This window comes from Salvia splendens, chromosome 14 (genome assembly GCF_004379255.2).
Source record: "Salvia splendens isolate huo1 chromosome 14, SspV2, whole genome shotgun sequence".
Lineage (NCBI taxonomy): Eukaryota > Viridiplantae > Streptophyta > Magnoliopsida > Lamiales > Lamiaceae > Salvia > Salvia splendens.
In genome coordinates this window covers 27,647,315-27,666,036 of record NC_056045.1, presented here as the reverse complement: position 1 = coordinate 27,666,036, position 18,722 = coordinate 27,647,315, and the positions used below count along the sequence as shown (strand labels likewise).

General features: G+C 36.4%; 4 protein-coding genes across 8 annotated transcripts; 3 read left to right on the top strand and 1 right to left on the bottom strand.

Annotated features, from left to right (window-relative positions):
• The first annotated feature begins 234 nt into the window (after window positions 1–234).
• Window positions 235–8,058, top strand: LOC121766054 (DNA-binding protein RHL1-like). 4 transcript variants are annotated; one of them, XM_042162385.1, is made up of 12 exons: window positions 235–616; window positions 821–931; window positions 1,101–1,187; window positions 1,300–1,511; window positions 2,207–2,298; window positions 2,434–2,603; window positions 2,942–2,983; window positions 3,090–3,138; window positions 4,090–4,133; window positions 4,250–4,294; window positions 4,366–4,436; window positions 5,762–5,887. In XM_042162385.1, exons 1-11 carry the CDS (start codon window positions 293–295, stop codon window positions 4,399–4,401), a joined length of 1,212 nt encoding a protein of 403 aa, XP_042018319.1. In that variant the 5' UTR covers window positions 235–292; the 3' UTR covers window positions 4,402–4,436; window positions 5,762–5,887. The 4 variants fall into 4 exon arrangements, with proteins under 4 accessions (XP_042018319.1, XP_042018318.1, XP_042018317.1 ...); XM_042162384.1 differs by lacking the exon at window positions 5,762–5,887 and adding an exon at window positions 5,596–5,716; XM_042162386.1 differs by lacking the exons at window positions 235–616; window positions 821–931; window positions 1,101–1,187; ... (1 more) ...; window positions 2,207–2,298; window positions 2,434–2,603 and adding exons at window positions 6,440–6,527; window positions 6,862–6,956; window positions 7,174–7,246; ... (1 more) ...; window positions 7,558–7,644; window positions 7,758–8,058 and having other exon boundaries at window positions 5,596–5,962.
• Window positions 8,059–9,718: 1,660 nt separating this feature from the next.
• On the top strand, window positions 9,719–11,213 carry LOC121763471 (putative GEM-like protein 8). The gene is made up of 4 exons (XM_042159492.1): window positions 9,719–9,983; window positions 10,071–10,160; window positions 10,505–10,779; window positions 10,857–11,213. The coding sequence occupies exons 1-4, from the start codon at window positions 9,848–9,850 to the stop codon at window positions 11,031–11,033; spliced, it is 678 nt and encodes a 225-aa protein (XP_042015426.1). The 5' UTR covers window positions 9,719–9,847; the 3' UTR covers window positions 11,034–11,213.
• A 2,048-nt stretch (window positions 11,214–13,261) lies between these two features.
• Window positions 13,262–15,535, top strand: LOC121765787 (RAP domain-containing protein, chloroplastic-like). The gene is made up of 3 exons (XM_042162017.1): window positions 13,262–15,142; window positions 15,219–15,301; window positions 15,377–15,535. Exons 1-3 carry the CDS (start codon window positions 13,324–13,326, stop codon window positions 15,473–15,475), a joined length of 2,001 nt encoding a protein of 666 aa, XP_042017951.1. The 5' UTR covers window positions 13,262–13,323; the 3' UTR covers window positions 15,476–15,535.
• On the bottom strand, window positions 15,506–18,201 carry LOC121765788 (CDT1-like protein a, chloroplastic). 2 transcript variants are annotated; one of them, XM_042162018.1, is made up of 8 exons: window positions 18,102–18,201; window positions 17,821–18,037; window positions 17,599–17,718; window positions 17,020–17,248; window positions 16,274–16,907; window positions 16,103–16,193; window positions 15,859–15,919; window positions 15,506–15,757 (listed from the first exon to the last, which is right to left on the bottom strand). In XM_042162018.1, exons 2-7 carry the CDS (start codon window positions 18,018–18,020, stop codon window positions 15,865–15,867), a joined length of 1,329 nt encoding a protein of 442 aa, XP_042017952.1. In that variant the 5' UTR covers window positions 18,021–18,037; window positions 18,102–18,201; the 3' UTR covers window positions 15,506–15,757; window positions 15,859–15,864. The 2 variants fall into 2 exon arrangements, with proteins under 2 accessions (XP_042017952.1, XP_042017953.1); XM_042162019.1 differs by having other exon boundaries at window positions 16,274–16,904.
• Window positions 18,202–18,722: the final 521 nt, after the last annotated feature.

The following is an 18,722-nucleotide window of genomic DNA, read 5'->3' as shown; positions in this document are numbered from 1 at the left end:
CCAAATAAATCCAGCTCAATAATTTATATGTAGTTTTTAATTTATCAATTGTTGCAAAGTTTGTTTGATCATTCATAAGGCCGTTCACTAGCTTGTAGATTTTTAGTTTCTATTTAATGAAGCTAATTAAATTTATTTTTAAGTAAACAAAAAATGTCCTTTTTCAGTTTTGAATAAAAAATATCCAAATTTAAATGTAAATTAACAAGTTATAAAAAGAAAATGAAATTGAAAATTAGAAGCATATGATTAAAATTTAGCCGCCTTCCCAGAAACACACAACTGACCTGAAATGGTTCGAGGAGGAAAGAAGAGTGCCGCCACCGCCACCGCCGCCGCCGATCCGGAGGCGGGAGAGAGGTCGCGGCTGAAGAAATTGGCCTTCTCCCGAAGCATTCTGTCGCCGGATGTCGTGAAGGTAGCCAGTTCAGCTGCTCGCGCCCCGTCCAAAACTGTGATCAAGCACCACGGCTGTGATATTTTGAGGAAGTCACAGCGGAAGAACAAATACCTCTTCTCATTCCCTGGCCTTCTCGGCCCCGTCTCTGGAGGGAAAATCGGGGAGCTCAAAGACCTTGCCACCAAAAACCCCATTCTATACCTAGACTTCCCCCAGGTTTTACTTAATTGGAGATTCTCATTTTTCGTTTTAAGGTTATTTTTAGCTTGCTGATTTCGGGAAAGTTGATAGTCGATCTGAACTGTTGTGAATTATGCTTTCCATATTATGCTGTTTTTGGAAGGATGGTGAAAGGATGTTTTAGATTGCTTTGTTTGAGCAAAATTTGATGGTAGTTTTCCGATATGTTGAAATGTGCAGGGTCGAATGAAATTGTTTGGAACAATTGTTTATCCGAAGAACAGGTACTTAACACTGCAATTTTCCAAGAGCGGGAAGAATGTTACATGTGATGACTACTTTGAGAATATGGTTGTTATCTTCTCCTACGCTGTCTTTTAGTTTCATTTGCTATTTGTTTGTTCAACATATTTTGAGAGGAATTGTTAAGACTTCATACCGTGGATATATATTTCTTCCCTTTTCCCTGTTCTTTTTCACTTGGGGCTTAATGTCGGGTATGTGTCTTCTTTACTTCCAGGTAGTATTTTCAGATGCTTGGTGGATCGGGATGAAAGAAATGAATCCTGAAGAGTTACAGCTTGAGTTTCCTAAGGAGCTCAATCCGGTCAGTTGTATGCCGTCATGCTTGCAATGGATAAATTCGTGTTCCAATTGGTCTTTTGCGTAACCAAATGCGATTCAATAGTTGTGACATGATTCCCTGCATTCTGGTCCAGGAAAAACATGAAAAAGTTGATTTCAAGGGTGGAGTAGGGGTCACATCGGACTGTAAACAAGGTTCTGTAAAACTTGCAAAGAAAATCTTGGAACGAGAGCCTGAAAAAGATTATTTAGAGGATGAGTTAACTGACAGTCCAGATGATTACAGGGAGTTGACCGAACTGACTCCCACCAGGCAATCAGCCAGGACTGCTGGGAAAACGTTCAAGTAGAAATTTCACTTAACATGATATAGTCTATAAGGAGAACTCTGAGATGCCAACCATTTTTCCTGATTATTTCGTTTTCTAGTGAATGCTTATCTATACTTCAAAAATGCTAAACTTAGACATTACATTTCTTTTCATAGTATTAAGGTTTGCTTAGGAACTGTAAGTGGCAAGTTTATGCAGATACTCCCCCATGACAAATTTATCTTAGTATTTATTAAAACTGAGAGCTTGTAGGCGCTACTCATTTTTCCTATTCTTATCTGATGTGAGATAACTGTCGTAGGCTAATCAATCTATGCAGGTAAGATTATTTTAAGTTTCTTCTATCGAGACACTCAGAATCACTATTCATTAAGATAATTGCTTGCAAAGTTGTTGATTTATATATTTATTTGTTAAGTTTTATACCAAGGATTACTTCTTGTCCATTAAGAAAATTTTGTTCACCATAATTTGGAATACCCATGTTCTTTGATATGAGATTTTTAGGCAGTATGTCCTGGTAAAAGGAGTAGTTTGTTTTGTTCTATCTTATTGGCGTAAAACCAAGTAGAGGTTTTAGATTTCACCATATTTGTCCTAATTTGTGCACGTTCAGTTGACTTCTTCACTACCTATGTAACATTTCTTTAGTTGTGGTCTGAGTTATGAGTATACTTGTGATATTTTGTATTTGTATCTCTTTTATCAGATTTGCAGAATCATCTGGAAATGGAGATGAGACACCTGAAGAAGAGGATACCAAAGTTGATAATGAAACTAAAAGAGTTTATACATCTACGAATATCCTTGTTTTAGTTTTTCCCGTTTATCAAGCTACTATATCTGTTTAAAGTTTAAACCTCCCATCTCTCTTTCTGCACACACAAGAGTATTGTTCTCAATTGTCATATAGAATTTTCCTTAATAGACAAATACAGACAGAAAATTGCTCACCTGTATTTGAGGGTGACAGCAATGATGGAAGAAAAGATCCAGCTTCATGTCGATATAAGCGTACTGGGAAAGCTAAGGATCCCTCTGAGAATCAGAGAACACCTCTTGTCCAGACAACATTATCTTCACTGTTTAAGAAAGTGGAGGACAAGGTAATGTCCCTACAAAATTATACCATTGAGAAAGACTTCTAGTGGCCATTATAGATTTATTTTGTGGATCTTGTTGAAGTTGATGAGCAATCAAATAATATTAGATGTTCTTAATACCAATATATTTTTCTCTCATGTTTGGTACGATCAGCAAAATTACAGTTCTCATTAAAATCAAATTTTAAAGATAAGCAGGTCTCATCCTGCTTCTGGCGTATCCACTATTCCGCATGCATTCTTTTGATACCGAAACTAATGTTAATGGATAAATATGTTCATATATGTTGATGCATCATGTTTCATGTTTTATATCTGATGAGGCTTTAACAATTTTCCAGAAGGAGAAGAAGGATGCAGAAGGCAATACTAACACTTCTGAAGTACGACTATCCCTCATCTGCTTCCATTTGCCTCCTGGAGGAATTTGACTTGGTTTTTTTTTTTAAATCTAACTAATTCCCTCATTACAATGGTTATTATGTCCAGGCCTCGAAGCCTATAAAAGGGAGAAAGAAAATAGGGGGAAGAAAGTCTGGTTAGCACCCACCCTCCTCTGTTTCTCTTTCTCGGCATGTATTCAATCAACATAACTGCAATTATTTTAGTGAATATGTAAAATCCAATTATAATCTCTTGAACACTCTGCACGTAAGTGATCTTTAGGATGTCATTTGAATGCATCAATAACTAGAGCATAAAAGTAACTACTCGTGTTTTTCTTCGCGAAGACATGAAAAGCCCATAGTTCTTTGTTGGATCTGAATCTGAACACCTAACCTATTTATGCGTTTAAAAAGTGAAACTAATATAATAATTTGAAGCTGCACTAGACCCGGCAATAGAGAAGCAGCTTTGATAATCCATATATTCTAGGTCTAATAGGATCTTATGAAAAACTTTGAACGGATAGATCACGTGTAGCAATTGAACGTTGCAGAGGCCTTTAGTTTGTGTCACTTCTTTGATTAATGTGTAACATGTATATAAGTGTGGATAACCCTCCCCCTTATAAGGCCTTTTAAGGGGTGAGTGACCCATTTCTAATATGGTATCAGAGCGGGCTCAAGTCAATGATGGTTTTATCTCTATCTCTTATCTACCTCACGAGTGGAAGATCGATGTCTTTTCCAGCCCACACCGATGATGGTTCTCTTATCTTGCCTACCCACGTGATGGAAGTCAGATGTGTCATTCCGGTCCACACATGTGGGGGCGTGTTAAAACTCTAAATTCTGTCCTACATTGATTTGGTGAAAATCTCATCTAATCTATATAAGTGTGGATAACCCTCCCCCTTATAAGGCCCTTTAAGGGGTGAGTGGCCCATTTGTAATAAGTTTGTTTCACTTCTTTGATTAATGTGTAACATGTATGAGCCATCAGCATGTTTTATAATGATGTGTTAATGTGACATTCTGAATCTTCATGTGCGTGATTGTTCTCGGAAGAATGTTCTAATAATAGTTTTCACTTTTTTATTATACAGAGACGACGGCAACTGCAAGTAAGGACCAGAAAAAGCAACATAAGGTAGTTGTTTTTGTAATATTTTGCAGTGTGAAACTAACCGTTCTCCCCAGATAATGTTGAACGAAGCTTTGAGTGAGACAACTGTGTTAGTTAAGCTTCTCTATGTTTTCCTGTAGGTTGACGAAGACGATGAGATCGAAGAGTTCTCCAGCTCACCAGAGGTTTGAATTTGAAAACTCTGTAGATTTGCGTGGTTCATGTATAATGGTTATGCATTGTTGATTTTGTTCAGGACATGGGTGAAAGTGATGAAGATTGGACTGTTTGAAATGATGGCAACATACATACTAAAGAAATCCACAGGTCTCTCTCTCTCGCTATACATATATCTCTTTATACACATGTATTAACCAGCTCAATATTTTCTTGTCTTTTCATGTTTCCGCTTCACCTTTTTTTATTCTTTGTACGAAATTTCTTCATCTATAAATTAAGTTCTTGAGATGGAGAGATTATTAATTAGATTAGTGTCCATTGCATCATTATTCGGGTTCATTGGAATAAGAGACAGAGGGAGGGAGGGAGTATTATTTGTATTTATGCCCTTTAATTATGCAGCACCGGACGTACTTAAAATAAACAAAAGTTCCAACAATTGATGCGTTAATTTTGTATCAATGTTTAATTATATTTTCTAGAAAGAAAAATGGTTTCAAGTTGAACAATATATTGGAATATATACACAAATCCCTTGTGATTTATTTATAATATATTTGCAATAAACTTATACGAGTAATAATTTCATTTATTTTTTATACTATAATCTTTGACGCAACACTCCGTTGACAAAAAAATCTTTTGGATCCTTGGTTGATTTGTAATTCTTAATTTCATACACATTTTGCAGCAAAAATTTGTAAGTTCCACAAACCCGTTTAACATAGATTCATTTCCACTCTTGAATGGTTAGTGATAAATATACATACATAATCGAATACGTATAATGAAATTTATTTACAAAAAAGAATTAATTTGAATAAAATACAAACTAATCATTTGGTAATGACATAGGAAAATATTAAAATTTTAATTAAATATGGATAAATTTAAGTTTTTTTATTATTATTAATATTGTATAATTATTTCGAATCAAGCTTAAAATTAGGTGTATAGATTTTCCATATCACTTCTTTTATATTGCTATAGAATAATATAATAAATTTAATTTGTAATATAATTTAAAATTTAAGAATATAATACTCTATATAGTAGTAATTTATATTTATTCTTCTTGAAATTACTACCAGAAATTAAAAAAAATAACTCGATTGCCTTAACCCAATATATTCAAATTATAAATATTTGTTTATTAGTTTATAACCTACAATCCATTCTGCCGGTTCAAAAAATACTCTCATAAAAGAAAGAAAACAAAAGGAATCAACGCATCTACTAAAACCTCAAAAACCCCAAATTGTGCAAAAACCCATTATTTTAATTTTTCATCCTCCATTATCCATAGGAAGAAAAGAGGGAGGAGAAGAAGCAGCAGAAACTATGATGGCCGCGAATCCCACAACTGTCGCCCAAAAACACTATGTTTTGTTGGATTTCCGCCGCACCCACATTCATACTCCAACTTCAATTCTTTCTTGCAATTCAATTCATAATAATGGGAATTCTCGCAGTAGGATTTCTCTGGCCTCTGCAAGCGGGTTTGGAATATATGGGTCGAAGCCTTTGGCCCTTCGCTCTTTTCAGGTTTCGAGTGGAGGCGGAGCTGTGGACGGTTCTAGCGGCGGCGGAGGCTCTTCCGGTGGAGGTGGCGGCGGCGGCGGCAGTGGTGGAGGAGGTGGAGGCCATGGCAGTAACTGGTCATTTGTTTCATGGTAAAAAAAATCCAATCTTTTTAATTTTATCTAGTTTGAAAGACTAATCTTTCATGAAATTTCTGTTCTTGAAAAGTTTAGTGTAATTGGATGATTTCTGTTTCTGCAACTAAGCATTGATATCAGTTGAGTCTCATTCTCGTAAAAGTTTCAATCTTGTGTGAGCGTGTTGGTCTAGTAGAAGTGTGGTTAATGTATTTGGTCTCACATTCGAATCCATTGTTCTTCTTACTTCTTTCATGACAAATAAGGAATAAAGTTTAAATCCTTAGCTTCTTAGTTATGCAAAATGTGGGGCATGATATTTATGATATTGGATTGGAAATTCAGCATCTGTGGATGTTCTTTAATCTTTATCTTGCAATTTGTAGTCCTACATTAGATTGTGATGTTATAGAAAATGGTAGTAGTGGATTTAACTTATTGCTAATTGAGGATCAGTTACTTGCATTCATCTCATTCTAAGTTTGTTTCCAGGTATCTGTCACTTCTTGCCGAGCATCCTGTGATCACCAAGGCCGTCACTTCAGCAATGTTAACTTTGGTTGGTGATGTTATATGTCAGGTAAACTAGCTCAGTAGAGGCTAGAGATCATATATCAATTAGCTTATTTGATGTAGCCTAATTCTATCAACGGAGTCATGAAAATTTAGAAAGAAAAAAAAATTGCTTTGCTTTTGAGTGACACCTTTGAAACCAGCTGTGGAATTGTGGTTATTGCTTGTGAATTGTGTTTCTATTAGCTTAAGAGTTGAAATGTAGGGTGTGGCAATTGACATAGTCATGCATCAGTCGTAAAACTAGTTTATTTACCTCTGTATATGGCTGGCTGTTACATTTTTGTTTCCATTAAGTAATACTCTTCTTTTCCTTTCTATTCGGGTACAATGTTCGTCAGCTCTTCATTGATCAAGTGACATCTCCTGATTTGAAGCGGACATTTATTTTCACTTCGTTGGGACTGGTTTTGGTTGGTCCGACATTGCATTTCTGGTAACTGTTAAAAGTTATTTTTTTCCTTTATCCTTGCCCTCCCTTTTACTCTGCATACAAATCTACAATGTGGAGGCAGCGCTGTCACTAATGATAATTGTTTTATCATCTATTTGTCTCGTTGTTTTCTGCATTAGTTGCATTCTTTAACTTGATACCTTGAAGCCATGACCTATATCTTCGCATACACACTTAACCACTCCTGATGCATATTTAGGTATTTATATCTGAGTAAACTCGTTACTCTCCCTGGAGCTTCTGGAACTTTCTTGAGGCTTATCCTTGATCAGGTCACTTCTTTAAGCTTCTCGATTTCAGCTACAAGCTCGATTTACTTTGTATGTTGTTACACCTGAATCAAACCCCCTAACATAATTTGCATTTGATATACATACAGTTTATTTTCTCTCCCATTTTCATCGGGACTTTCCTATCTACATTGGTGACACTTGAGGGACAACCATCAAACGTAATCCCGAAGCTAAAACAGGTACTTCTACTTGCACTTTGATTATGGTGACTAAGCATGAAGGCGATTGTGAAGGATCTGATTGCTCCTGCACGAAACGTTTCATGACAATGCTTAACGTTTTACTCGTAGGAATGGTTCTCATCGGTTGTTGCAAATTGGCAACTATGGATACCATTTCAGTTCCTCAACTTCCAATTTGTTCCACAGCAGTTTCAGGTATGGTTAATCTTTAACTAGCTGAAGATGATGATTGCCATTTACCTTTTTCTATTTGAGTAAACTATTGTGTATTGAGTCACATATTTTCCCCACAAATCACCAATTTGCAGGTCCTTGCTGCCAATTTTATTGCCTTAGTATGGAATGTGATTCTGTCCTATAAAGCTCACAAAGAAGTCCCCGCCGAATAGGTAAACATCATCTCGTTGGAGGGGAAGATTCTTTACCAACTGAGTTTTGCTTCGTTTCGTTGTCAAGAATGATGTTTCTTCTTCTGTTGTACTGATCCTAATTTAATTTTATTTGAACATGCTGTAGTAGGTTCTCTTTAAAGTTTGTGGCAAAATTTTGAAACATATGTGAATGATTGTGTAACCTATTTCCATTTATTCAAATTACCCTTCAAAGTTAGTCAAAGATTCTTCATATGTGTTGACACAACACAGATTTCAAAGAGAGAAATTGTTGTAACAGTTTAACCGGTCGGAGTTATGTGAATAAAAAAACCTTCTTGCCTAACCAAACTGAGAAAAACATAAATTTAATAAAAGACTAACATCTAAACAAATTTCCATAATCTCCAATTGTGTATACATGTATGGATTAGTTTGTTCTATTTTTAAATGATACCTTGGACATATAAGAGTTCCGAATCGATTCGATTCGGAACTCTTATATGTCCAAGGTTCAATATTGAAATAATTTCTCACCAATGTTTGCGTTACTCAAGCCGACATTCTCGCTTCCGCTTCGTCCACTACTGCTCACGCAGAGGCTTCTTTCTAAGGCGGACGGACTGTAAATTCGTTGGCAATATGTCTACGCTGGTTCAAATCCAGCTCGGCCCAATAAACCGCATCAATCTACCATGAGATAGTCTAAAACCCCTTGTCCTTTAACCCCATACGCCATACGAAGATAAAAAAGAATCAAAATTTCTGCCAGATCCCTTATTTCCCTGGGATTGTAGTTCAATCGGTTAGAGCACCGCCCTGTCAAGGCGGAAGCTGCGGGTTCGAGCCCCGCTATTGGATAACAGGTAGTTTTGAATTTCGGGATTTATTCGAAATACTCAATAACTTCATTTATAATAATGAAGTGAATTTTTCCTTTGTTACTTTGTGTGCTACTTTATTATTTGCCGGTGCGGTTGCTAAGTCTGCACAAAAGGGACTCGAATTTTTGGGGCAATCCCCCGCGAATTGAGACAATTAAGAGTATTTTAAAAGGTATTGGTTCCTAAAATTACAAATTTTGACTGAAATTTGATGTATTTCTTCTAAACTTTAAAGTTGGTCACAAAAATTTATGAATTTAGGCTTGTAGTGTTCAAAGTTGGTTTTTTCCCCAACTGTTGGAAAATTCAGTAGTATATGAAATAAGTTCTTGATTTTTCTGACCAAATTTTAAGTTTATAAAAAGAGTTTGTGATTATATGGACTAATTAACTTTACTAAATCTTCTATTTAAAATATTTGCTAAACACACTAAATCTTACTCCATTTAGAATATATAAATAAATGAATAAATATGATTACTTGGATATGAAATCTTCTAGTAAAACACACAAACAAAAAATTAAATATGAAATTAATATTGTTTAAATTAAAAAATCGTGTAAAAATGATAAAGAATAAAATTTAAATAAAATTATTGATCTCTGACTAAAACTACAGGCTTTGACATGATTTGATATTTTCCATAAACTTAAAATTCGGTAAAAAAAAATTCATAAGCTTGCCTTTAGTGAAATTTTCATGAATTGGAAAAAAATTGTTTTCATAAATATTGACTACAAAGCTTAAATTTATAAATTATTTGTCACTGCTAACCTTATTTGACTAAAGGAAATTTCCAAGAAACGTTTTTTCTAAAACTGCCAACGGAAACTTCTTAATTGGAAAGTGTAGACTAAAGATAAGAAATGATTGAATATTTGAAGCTGTATTTTTGTTTGTATGTTTGAATCTTAAAAAAATAATGTAAACTGTGGGGCTTCAGATAGTGACAGCTTATGTCATGCCCATTATTCCACATCTCAATTATCGCTACTTGCCACGATTTTTCCTCTTAAAAACTCAAACTCTCTCCTCTCTCTCTCTCCTCTGCAATTTATCAGCTCACCCATTCCGTGTTTTCTCAAACCCAGTTCAGAAAAATCGAATCTTTGATAAACCCAGCCAGAAAGTTTGAGTCTTTGATGGAGAAAACCAAGGATCGTGAGTTTGAAGATGGTTTTCCGACAAGCCCTTTTGTGGCAAGCTTAGATAGATCTTCTTCCTTGTCTGAGCCTTCTCGGAGTCCCTCCTCTTCAGATCACTCTGCTCCCTTTACCGGTATGCTAATTTTAGCATGATTTTGTCACTGTGTGTGTGTGTGTTTTTATGAAGATTTGTCAAATGAATAGCTCTTGAAATTTGCAGAAAATGGGGAGGTAGCTGAAGCTGGGAGGAATCAGAAGAAGAAATTGGACAGAAAAGGAACCAGCTTTGCTTACAGAGTTCGTGAACATGGTACATATATATTCATATGTGTGTGTGTGTGTAATTGAAGGTTTAGTCATTTACAGTCCTTCAATTTCTTTTAGTTCAATTAATTTCACATCGAATGCAGATTAATTGCACTAAAAAATGCAAATTATGGCCCCTAATAGGATTCGAACTCAAATAATGCACTTATTCCGTAAATTGATGTACTCACTATTGAATCTTGGCATCAGAAGAGCTGAAAATGATTTTTCATTTATCAATTTGAATAATGTTTGTCATTGGATTATATATGTATAGATAGATAGATAGATGGATGTGTTGGTGTTGGTGTTGGTTTATAGCAGCAATAATCTTGAAAAATGGTGCAGTGAAAATGGGGCCAAAATTCTCAGAAACAGTGAAGGGGAAGCTGAGTGTTGGAGCCAAGATAATAAAGAAAGGGGGCAGAGAGAATATATTCAGAGACGTATTTGGAGTGAGTGAGGGAGAAAAGTTGCTCAAAGCATCCCAATGTTATCTCTCCACAACTGCTGGTCCAATTGCTGGCATTCTCTTCATCTCCACACAAAAACTCTCCTTCTGCAGCGAACGGTCCATCACCGTCCACTCCTCCTCCGGAGGCCTCATTCGGATCCCCTATAAGGTACTACTTGCAAACGTTAAATTCAAAGATCGTGTCATAGTGGACTCGAGCATGAGAGAGTTTTGTGGTGTTTGTAGGTTTCGATTCCGATGAAGAAGATAAAGGCAGCAAATGAGAGTGAGAATGTGAACAATCCAACACACAAGTATATAGAGATTGTGACTGAGGATGGGTATGAGTTTTGGTTCATGGGATTTGTGAGGTATGAGAAGGCTGTGGTGAATCTTAGAAGGGCTATTTCCTTGCAACATTGAGTTTTGAAAGAATGAAAAAAAAAGAACCAAGTTTTTCAATTTGTAGAAATTGAACTTTGTTTTTTTGGATTGATGTGTGTGGTAGATTATTATTTTTGTAAGGTTTAGGTGTGAGTTTGATGAAATGCAATGTGTACAAAGTTTTCCTAGAAATTTATACTACTAGTTTATTTAATATTATTAGTTTGACTATAATGGTCATCATGGACCATTCTTATTTTATTTATTTTATACTTTTATTCTTGTACTAGCCAGAAAATGAAGCAATCAAGACAAAGGGTTTGGTGTGACTTTCTATTTTGAAAGCCTAAAAATTTAAAGCCATAAATGCTGTGTTTAATATAGCTGTGGTTTGGTTTGTGGGGGTCGAATAGTGATGGTGCAACAAAGTCAACTTTTTATGAAATACAATTACCTAACATAGTTAACATTTATCATACAATAGAAAGCAATTATCATGAGTTTCTTTGTAGGAGAAAGTATAAAAAAATTAAAAAAATTTAGGGGTGGCCTTATTTCTTCTTATCTTTTCTTTAATTTTTCTTGTGTATCCGATTTTTACTAGTTTATTTTCTATTTTTGAATCGTGCATTTTCCTGATTCTCGTTGATATTCATTAGATAAGACTCTTCAGAAACGCGTCTATTTTTAGAGTCTGTCTCTATAAATCGAAAGTGGAATTCATTTTGCTTTCCTTTCACTCGGATTTCTTCCGTTTTATTGATTTTGTTCGGATCCGCCTTTTCTTCCGAAAAAAAGGAAGGAGAAGGATCTTCTTCGGTGGATCCCTCTTGTTCCTGTTTAGTCCCCTTCATTTCGGAAGCTGTTTCTATTTCTAGATCTCTTTCTTCCGTACATAGATTACATTTATTTCATTTTGTTCAACATATTGTCCCCCTAACAACACGATTGTATTGCAACCTTTCTTTCTCTAAGTAAGACATGTTAACTTATACTCCATTCATTCCTAAAGAATATGCACTTTGAGTTTGACACGGTTTTAATGTAAAATTGGTTAAGTAAGAAAGAAGTACAGAGAAAAAGTAATTAAAGTATCGTTAGTGAAGAATGAATTCCACCTTATTAAAGAGAAAAAAAAGTTTTCAAAATTAGAAAGTACATATTCTTTTGCATATTTTTGTCATTTAACTTTCTATCCATGTATAATTTTGGGGACTAACTTAACAACCAAACAACATCATAAAAACACTATCTTACTTTCGGTCCGAAAATACTATCTTATGTTAGCTATCTTCTTATTTCCTAACAGACAACCAAACTAGCCCTCATAGTCATTAGTGGACTCTTTGGAGATACGGTTATCATGTAGAGTTTTATTGAAGATGACTTTCCTAATCTTTCATCGTTTCCAACGGACTTTTTAGACATAAGGTTATCTTGGGTAGAGTTTTATTCAAGATGAGTTTCTTATGGACTTTCATATATCGAGCTTTGTACCCTGATTTTGAAGTGTGCAGTTGTTAGTTTGATAGACATGATAATATAACACAAAATAATACTAGTAATTTAAGATGAATTTTAAAATAAATTAAGATTAAATTGTAGATATTAGGCTGAGATGCTAAACCATTTTTTTAGCCGATGAATTAACTGACAAACAAATTTATTCGCTGCAGAGGCCTACTAAACACTTATATAAACCCCAATAACTCATATATTATCTAGGCTACTAAAAAAGCACAACACAACAAATTACTGTAGTTCAAACGTTATCATTTCATAATTATAGATTTGTCTTTTTTTCCATCTATTCTAGTAGCTATCTTCTATATATTCCATAAATTCGGCGTCGTTTCACTTTTAAATTCATCACTCACTATTACTCCCTCCGTCCCCGGGCTACTCGCTCCTTTCCTTTTCGGCACGGAGATTAAGGAATGAGTGTATAGGAAAGTCAAAAATGACGACTGTAGGTGAAATTTTTTACTAAAAATGGAAAGAGTGCAAGTAACTTGGGACGCCCAAAAAGGAAATAAGTGCGAGTAGTGCGGGACGGAGGGAGTATCATCTATTTTCAGAAACGTGTTATAATATCTCCATGAGAAAATAAAAAATTTAATGAACAATTTCATCTTAATTTTATTTCACGCGAACATTTTATCTTAAGAGTTTTTTTTTCCAAATTTTAAATTGCTAAACAAATAATAATAAATTTATAGTACTAGTATTTTAAAAAATTTAGATAGTAAAATGGCTTTTATATTTTGTTTTCCTTTTTATACTCTCTTCTTATCCTGTGCAGCTGCGAGCGCCACCGCCGCTATACAAAATGAAAACTTTGGAAGCCTCCGCCGTCATAAACTCCATCTCTAATTTCCAAATCCCATCAACTAAACCGATTTCCTTCAAACCTCTGCTTCCCAATACTAATTCCAGAGCTCAATTGAGCTCCCTTTCTCTCAAGACCTGCTGCATAAGCTTCACCAAAAGGGGTAAACATTCAGCAGTTGAGACCGCCGCCGATGAAGAGGTTGATAGCGCAGCAGAAGAAGAAGAGGAAGAAAAGAGCTCCAATTCGATTGCTACTTCAGCCAATTGGGAGGCGCAATTTCTCGGGGAGATAAAACCCAACGGAAATTTATCCCCAAAAAAGAAGGTGAAGCAGCCGAATTCTAGGTTAATTCGAGAAAATGATGACATGGATTGGTGCGTTAGGGCTAGAAAAGTCGCTCTTAAATCTATCGAGGCTAGAGGATTGACGGCCAAAATGGAGAGAATGGTCACCGGCGACAAAAAGAAGAAGAAAAAGAAAAAGAAGAAAAAGCAGCCTAAAATTGATAATGATGATGATGATGATGATGATGATGATGATGAATTTTTGAGCGATGGGGATGAGGGCGATGTTCTCAATTTTAATTTGGACTCTTTGGATAAAGCTAGCCATCTCAGGCAAACAGTGAGCAAGATTGCAGGTGGGATGTTCGAGGAAAAGCGCGAGAGAACAATGGAGACGTTTGTCGAGAGGCTTTCGCAGTTTTCGGGGCCTTCCGATCGCCGGAAAGAGATAAACTTGAACAAGCTGGTAGTGGAAGCTCAGACTGCAGATGAAGTTTTGGAGGCCACAGCTGAGGTGATCATGGCTGTGGCCAAAGGGCTCAGCCCTTCGCCCCTTTCGCCTCTGAACATCGCCACGGCCCTGCACCGGATTGCCAAGAACATGGAGAAGGTGTCGCTGATGAGGACCCACAGGCTGGCATTTGCTCGGAGGAGGGAGATGAGCATGCTTGTGGGGATGGCAATGGCCGCGCTGCCAGACTGCTCGGGTCAAGGGGTTTCCAACATTGCGTGGGCGCTGTCCAAGATTGGCGGGGAGCTTCTTTATCTTTCTGAAATGGACAGGGTGGCTGAGGTGGCTGTGGCTAAAGTAGACGAGCTGAATTCGCAGAATGTTGCTAATTTGGCCGGAGCTTTCGCTTCTATGCAGCATTCTTCTCCGGAGCTCTTTGCAGAGTTGTGCAAGAGGGCTTCGGTTTTGATCACTACTTTCCAGCCTCAAGAAATTGCCCAAGTTTTGTGGGCTTTTGCTTCACTCAACGAGGCTGCAGACCCTTTGCTCGACTCGCTTGATGAGGCGTTTGACGGTTGCTCTGTGGTAGCTAATCTTGTTGATGAGAGAGAAACAGTTGGAAATGATGTCCCTCTAAGAGTGGAATTTACCAGAGATCAGATTGGTAATGTAGCTTGGTCATATGCAGTTATGGGAAGATTGGATCGCGTGTTCTTTTCACATGTGTGGAGAGCGTTGAACCATTTTGATGGGCGGAGTATAAGCGAGCAGCATAGGGAAGACGTTGTGTTTGCTTCACAGCTTCACCTAGTGATGCAGTGCCTCAAAGTGGAGTACCCCGAGCTTGAGGTAGCGTTGTCTAGTGAACTGGAGAGGAGAATCGAGGGCACTGGGAAAACTAAGAAGTTCAATCAGAAGGTGACTTCCTCATTTCAGAAGGAGGTGTTACGTCTCCTTGTTAGCACCGGGTTGGAGTGGATCAAGGAGTATAGCGTGGATGGCTACACGGTGGATGCAGTCTGTCTTGACAAGAAAGTGGCTCTAGAAATCGATGGGCCGACTCATTTCTCAAGGAATACTGGTGTGTGACTGTGGTTGTAGTTGTGTTGATTAATGATGTCTCATTTGCAGCATTTTGAACCTTTGTTTCTTTGCAGGAGTGCCGTTGGGGCATACTATGCTCAAACGTCGTTACATTGCTGCAGTCGGGTGGAAGATCATCTCCGTGTCTCATCAAGATGTAAGTTGATATTGTTTTCTGCTTCTTTATGCAAGGAGTTTTATATTGATATGGTTTTGTGTGGTATAATTGCAGTGGGAAGAACTCCAAGGCGAATTCGAGCAGCTGGATTATCTTACCAGGATTCTTGGTGATGCCTTAGGTTATGAGAGCAGCAACGTTGCAATATCCTAGTGTGGTTTTGTTTGTTCAATAAAGCAACACTTAATGAAAAGTCTGATTTTTTATGGATAAGTAAACTGTCTTTGTTTTTGTTCTGATCATACAATGTGTCTTTGGTGGAATTAACTAGTACCTTAGTACAAGAATGTAGTAACAAGAAAATGAAAATCAAAAGCAGTCATTTTGAATATTAGAACTAAAGCCAAGAGCAATATTACATGTTATAGAAAGACTGCAGCAATTTGATTCACTATAGCAAACCAAAAGAAATCATGCCCTCAATTTCATTAGCTACTGCAAAGAGAGTGAGGAAGACAATATCAGGGGCAACTGTATAAAGAAAAGTCACTACAAAGTTACATACACCGATAAACATATTAGAAAGTAAAACTAACCTCTCATCACATAGCATTAATTTTTTCACAAACTGACTTCAGATCAGAAACCTTCCTCACACTGCAGATTAGCAGAGGCAGCTATGTTAACATACACTTCATCTTGTTAAGAGATCCCATTAGTAATAGTATACGATGTTTTATTGCTCTTGTTGAAAATTATATTTTCCTTCAACATATTCAATAAAACAGATTACAAGAATTGAGAAAATCTTGAGGCTTCAACATAAAGAAGGGAACTTACTTGTACATAAGATCACCACTAGGTGCCATTTTCTTAAAAAACCAATCTGGGGCCAGCTTCTCAAGATTCTCCATTTGTGTTTCAACCTCGCCTGAACATAACACAGAACAGCTCAGAATTTTCTGAATTGATGTATGAAAAAGGCAAGAGATGATAGGAATCTATGCTTACTGTGATCATCAAACTCAAGGCTGTTCATGATAATTTTATGAACAAGTTCTGCTTTTGTAATGGGATTAAACTTCACTGATTGGAATATTTGATGGATCAAGGGAGCAAGGTCTGACAGGCAAACTGATTTTTGCTTTTGCTTGTGGGAGAACAAGGTATCTTCGCCATTAAAGCTAGCAAAGTTTAATGCTTTCTTGGCACTTGCAGTGGACTGTTTATGGCTTGAAGTCATCTTGTTCTGATCATCGCAGATAAGCGACGAAATTGGCCTCAGTGGAGTGGACTGTGCTGGTGTTACAGCAGTAAGACCATCATTCCCAACTAAAGGCTTCATAGGGGTGGTCTCAGTCATGTTAGCTGAGGTATATGAGGCAGAAGATGACCTCACGCTTTCAAACACTTCATTAACCTCACTAGCAGATTTAACAGGTGAAGGGATGTCAGTTGTTTCCATGTCTGCAATAGCAGTCTTCTGATAGAAGAGTGGTTGGAAAAAAGGGGGAAGATGAGATGAATTCAACATCTCTGTCTCGCACAAAGTTGGCAAATTCTGAGAGGTCGAATATTCCTTAATGGTGGATCTTTTTTCGTTGAATGGATCTGGTAGTTCAGCTTCAGGGATATCACACACCTGCTACAAAATAGTAAAACAAGCTCAGCATAGCCGCATGTGAGATAGTTAAATAATGTGACAACGCTATTTGCCAATTACCAAAAAAATTATGTAAAAGGAAAGACACAATTACCTCAGGATGTTTGGCACTAAAGTCTCTTAGCCTCGAAGAGAAAATAGTGCTCAGAGCCACATATACAGATTCATCTTCATTACGATGCTTTACAACATCAGACAGCAACCAGATATTCATCTCTACCTTCATGCACTTGGTTTTCTCATCATGAACGAGAATCTTATCAATTTGAACTGCTTCAGGAAGTATGTATTTGATTTGCGCAAGATGACTAGGTAGGAATTTTCTAACAAGAGAATGTAGAAGGGAAGGGTTAGACTCCATTCCACCAAAAACAAATATTTCACACAAAAAGTTGAATACAAGAGTAAGCACGCTAGCAAATTACACGCATGCTAACATATCATATCAGAAACGACAGTATATGAACACAAGTTCATCTACTATGAAAATGTAATGAACAAGAATAATCGATTTTCTGGTAGCGTCCGCTTACACTTCTACACACAATGCACACTATTGTCACTAAATATTCTTCAAATGTAAGGACAAACAGAACAAAAATGGCTTTATTTTGTAAATCAACCATAAGCACAGAAACAAGAACTAAGAGTAAATGAAGGTAGCAGTCTTTACCTTCCAGCCAAGATTTCAATTTGGCGCCTAACGTTCTGAAATGTTGGTCTCTTTTTACGCAGATTTAGCAACCTCAATGAACTCATCAGTCGCCCAAAAAACTCCAATAATATCGCATACCTAGAAATTCAATTACAACACGTTCTCCTCAATTTGATGGCTTAAAATTAACTTTAATCAAATTAATACTTGAAAAATAACTGCATAAACAACTGAGCTCACTTCTCTGGAAGCTGAGCCAGCTCATCTTTGCTTTGAATGCGCGGCTGCTCTTTCCTTTTCACCGGCGTCGGAGACGAAAAATCCTCCTCAACTGGACGAATTTCAGCAATTCCTTCCTTATTTTGCGTCTCAGAAGGAGAAATTCCGGAACATTTTCCCGCCATATCTTGCGCAAACGTTTCTTCTATGGTTTTTCCCATGAATTTTTAGCTGAGACCTGAATCAAACAGAAATTAGACTATTTTTCTTAACTGTTAACACAATTCGTTGAGAATTTGAACCTTTTAGCATTGAATTTGAAGGAAATTGGAATTTGAATTGATTTAGGGCTCTCTTCTACCGCTCACGATGAAAGGGGGGGGAAATGAGCGCTTGATTTTGAAAAGGATAGATGGGCCGAATTTGCGGGCTCAAATCAGCCCGTATAAAGTCCGATTTAGCAATTTGCAACGATTTTGGTAAGAAATCTATTTATAATTAAATACATTAATCAGTAATATCTGAAATCTGAATTTCAATTCAAATTTTGTCATAACAATAGTACTCAATATATTAAAACAATTCTATATTTGGCCTTAGGAATATCTGAAATCTGAATTTCAATTCAAATCTACTGAATTTATTAACGTGTCTTGAATCTTGTTATTGTTATTTTTTAACTATCATTTTACCAATCAACATGCATGATATTATCGTATTAGAAATGATATGCACCTACTTTATGTGAGCTCCTTATGTGAGCGTCATTCTCGTTTAACGCATATTTAACATTGTTCGTTTCGATTTATATACTTAGTTTGATTCTAATGTATTAAAAAATGTTATTAGAATTTTTAATTTCACAACACTCATATAAGCTCGATTTGCTCGTTTTCTCTATAAATTCAAATAAATTAATAAAT

Excerpts from the sequence above, each read along its gene's own strand:
- LOC121766054 (XM_042162385.1), top strand. The coding sequence starts at position 293 with ATGGTTCGAGGAGGAAAGAAGAGTGCCGCCACCGCCACCGCCGCCGCC. Across the intron at positions 1,512-2,206 it reads ACTGCTGGGAAAACGTTCAA|ATTTGCAGAATCATCTGGAA; the intron begins GTAGAAATTTCA and ends CTCTTTTATCAG. Across the intron at positions 2,299-2,433 it reads AAGAGTTTATACATCTACGA|AGACAGAAAATTGCTCACCT; the intron begins ATATCCTTGTTT and ends ATAGACAAATAC.
- LOC121763471 (XM_042159492.1), top strand. The coding sequence starts at position 9,848 with ATGGAGAAAACCAAGGATCGTGAGTTTGAAGATGGTTTTCCGACAAGC. Across the intron at positions 9,984-10,070 it reads TCACTCTGCTCCCTTTACCG|AAAATGGGGAGGTAGCTGAA; the intron begins GTATGCTAATTT and ends TGAAATTTGCAG. Across the intron at positions 10,161-10,504 it reads TTACAGAGTTCGTGAACATG|TGAAAATGGGGCCAAAATTC; the intron begins GTACATATATAT and ends AAAATGGTGCAG.
- LOC121765787 (XM_042162017.1), top strand. The coding sequence starts at position 13,324 with ATGAAAACTTTGGAAGCCTCCGCCGTCATAAACTCCATCTCTAATTTC. Across the intron at positions 15,143-15,218 it reads TCATTTCTCAAGGAATACTG|GAGTGCCGTTGGGGCATACT; the intron begins GTGTGTGACTGT and ends GTTTCTTTGCAG. Across the intron at positions 15,302-15,376 it reads TCTCCGTGTCTCATCAAGAT|TGGGAAGAACTCCAAGGCGA; the intron begins GTAAGTTGATAT and ends GTATAATTGCAG.
- LOC121765788 (XM_042162018.1), bottom strand. The coding sequence starts at position 18,020 with ATGGGAAAAACCATAGAAGAAACGTTTGCGCAAGATATGGCGGGAAAA. Across the intron at positions 17,719-17,820 it reads CTGGCTCAGCTTCCAGAGAA|GTATGCGATATTATTGGAGT; the intron begins GTGAGCTCAGTT and ends TTGAATTTCTAG. Across the intron at positions 17,249-17,598 it reads ATTGAAATCTTGGCTGGAAG|AAAATTCCTACCTAGTCATC; the intron begins GTAAAGACTGCT and ends TTCTCTTGTTAG.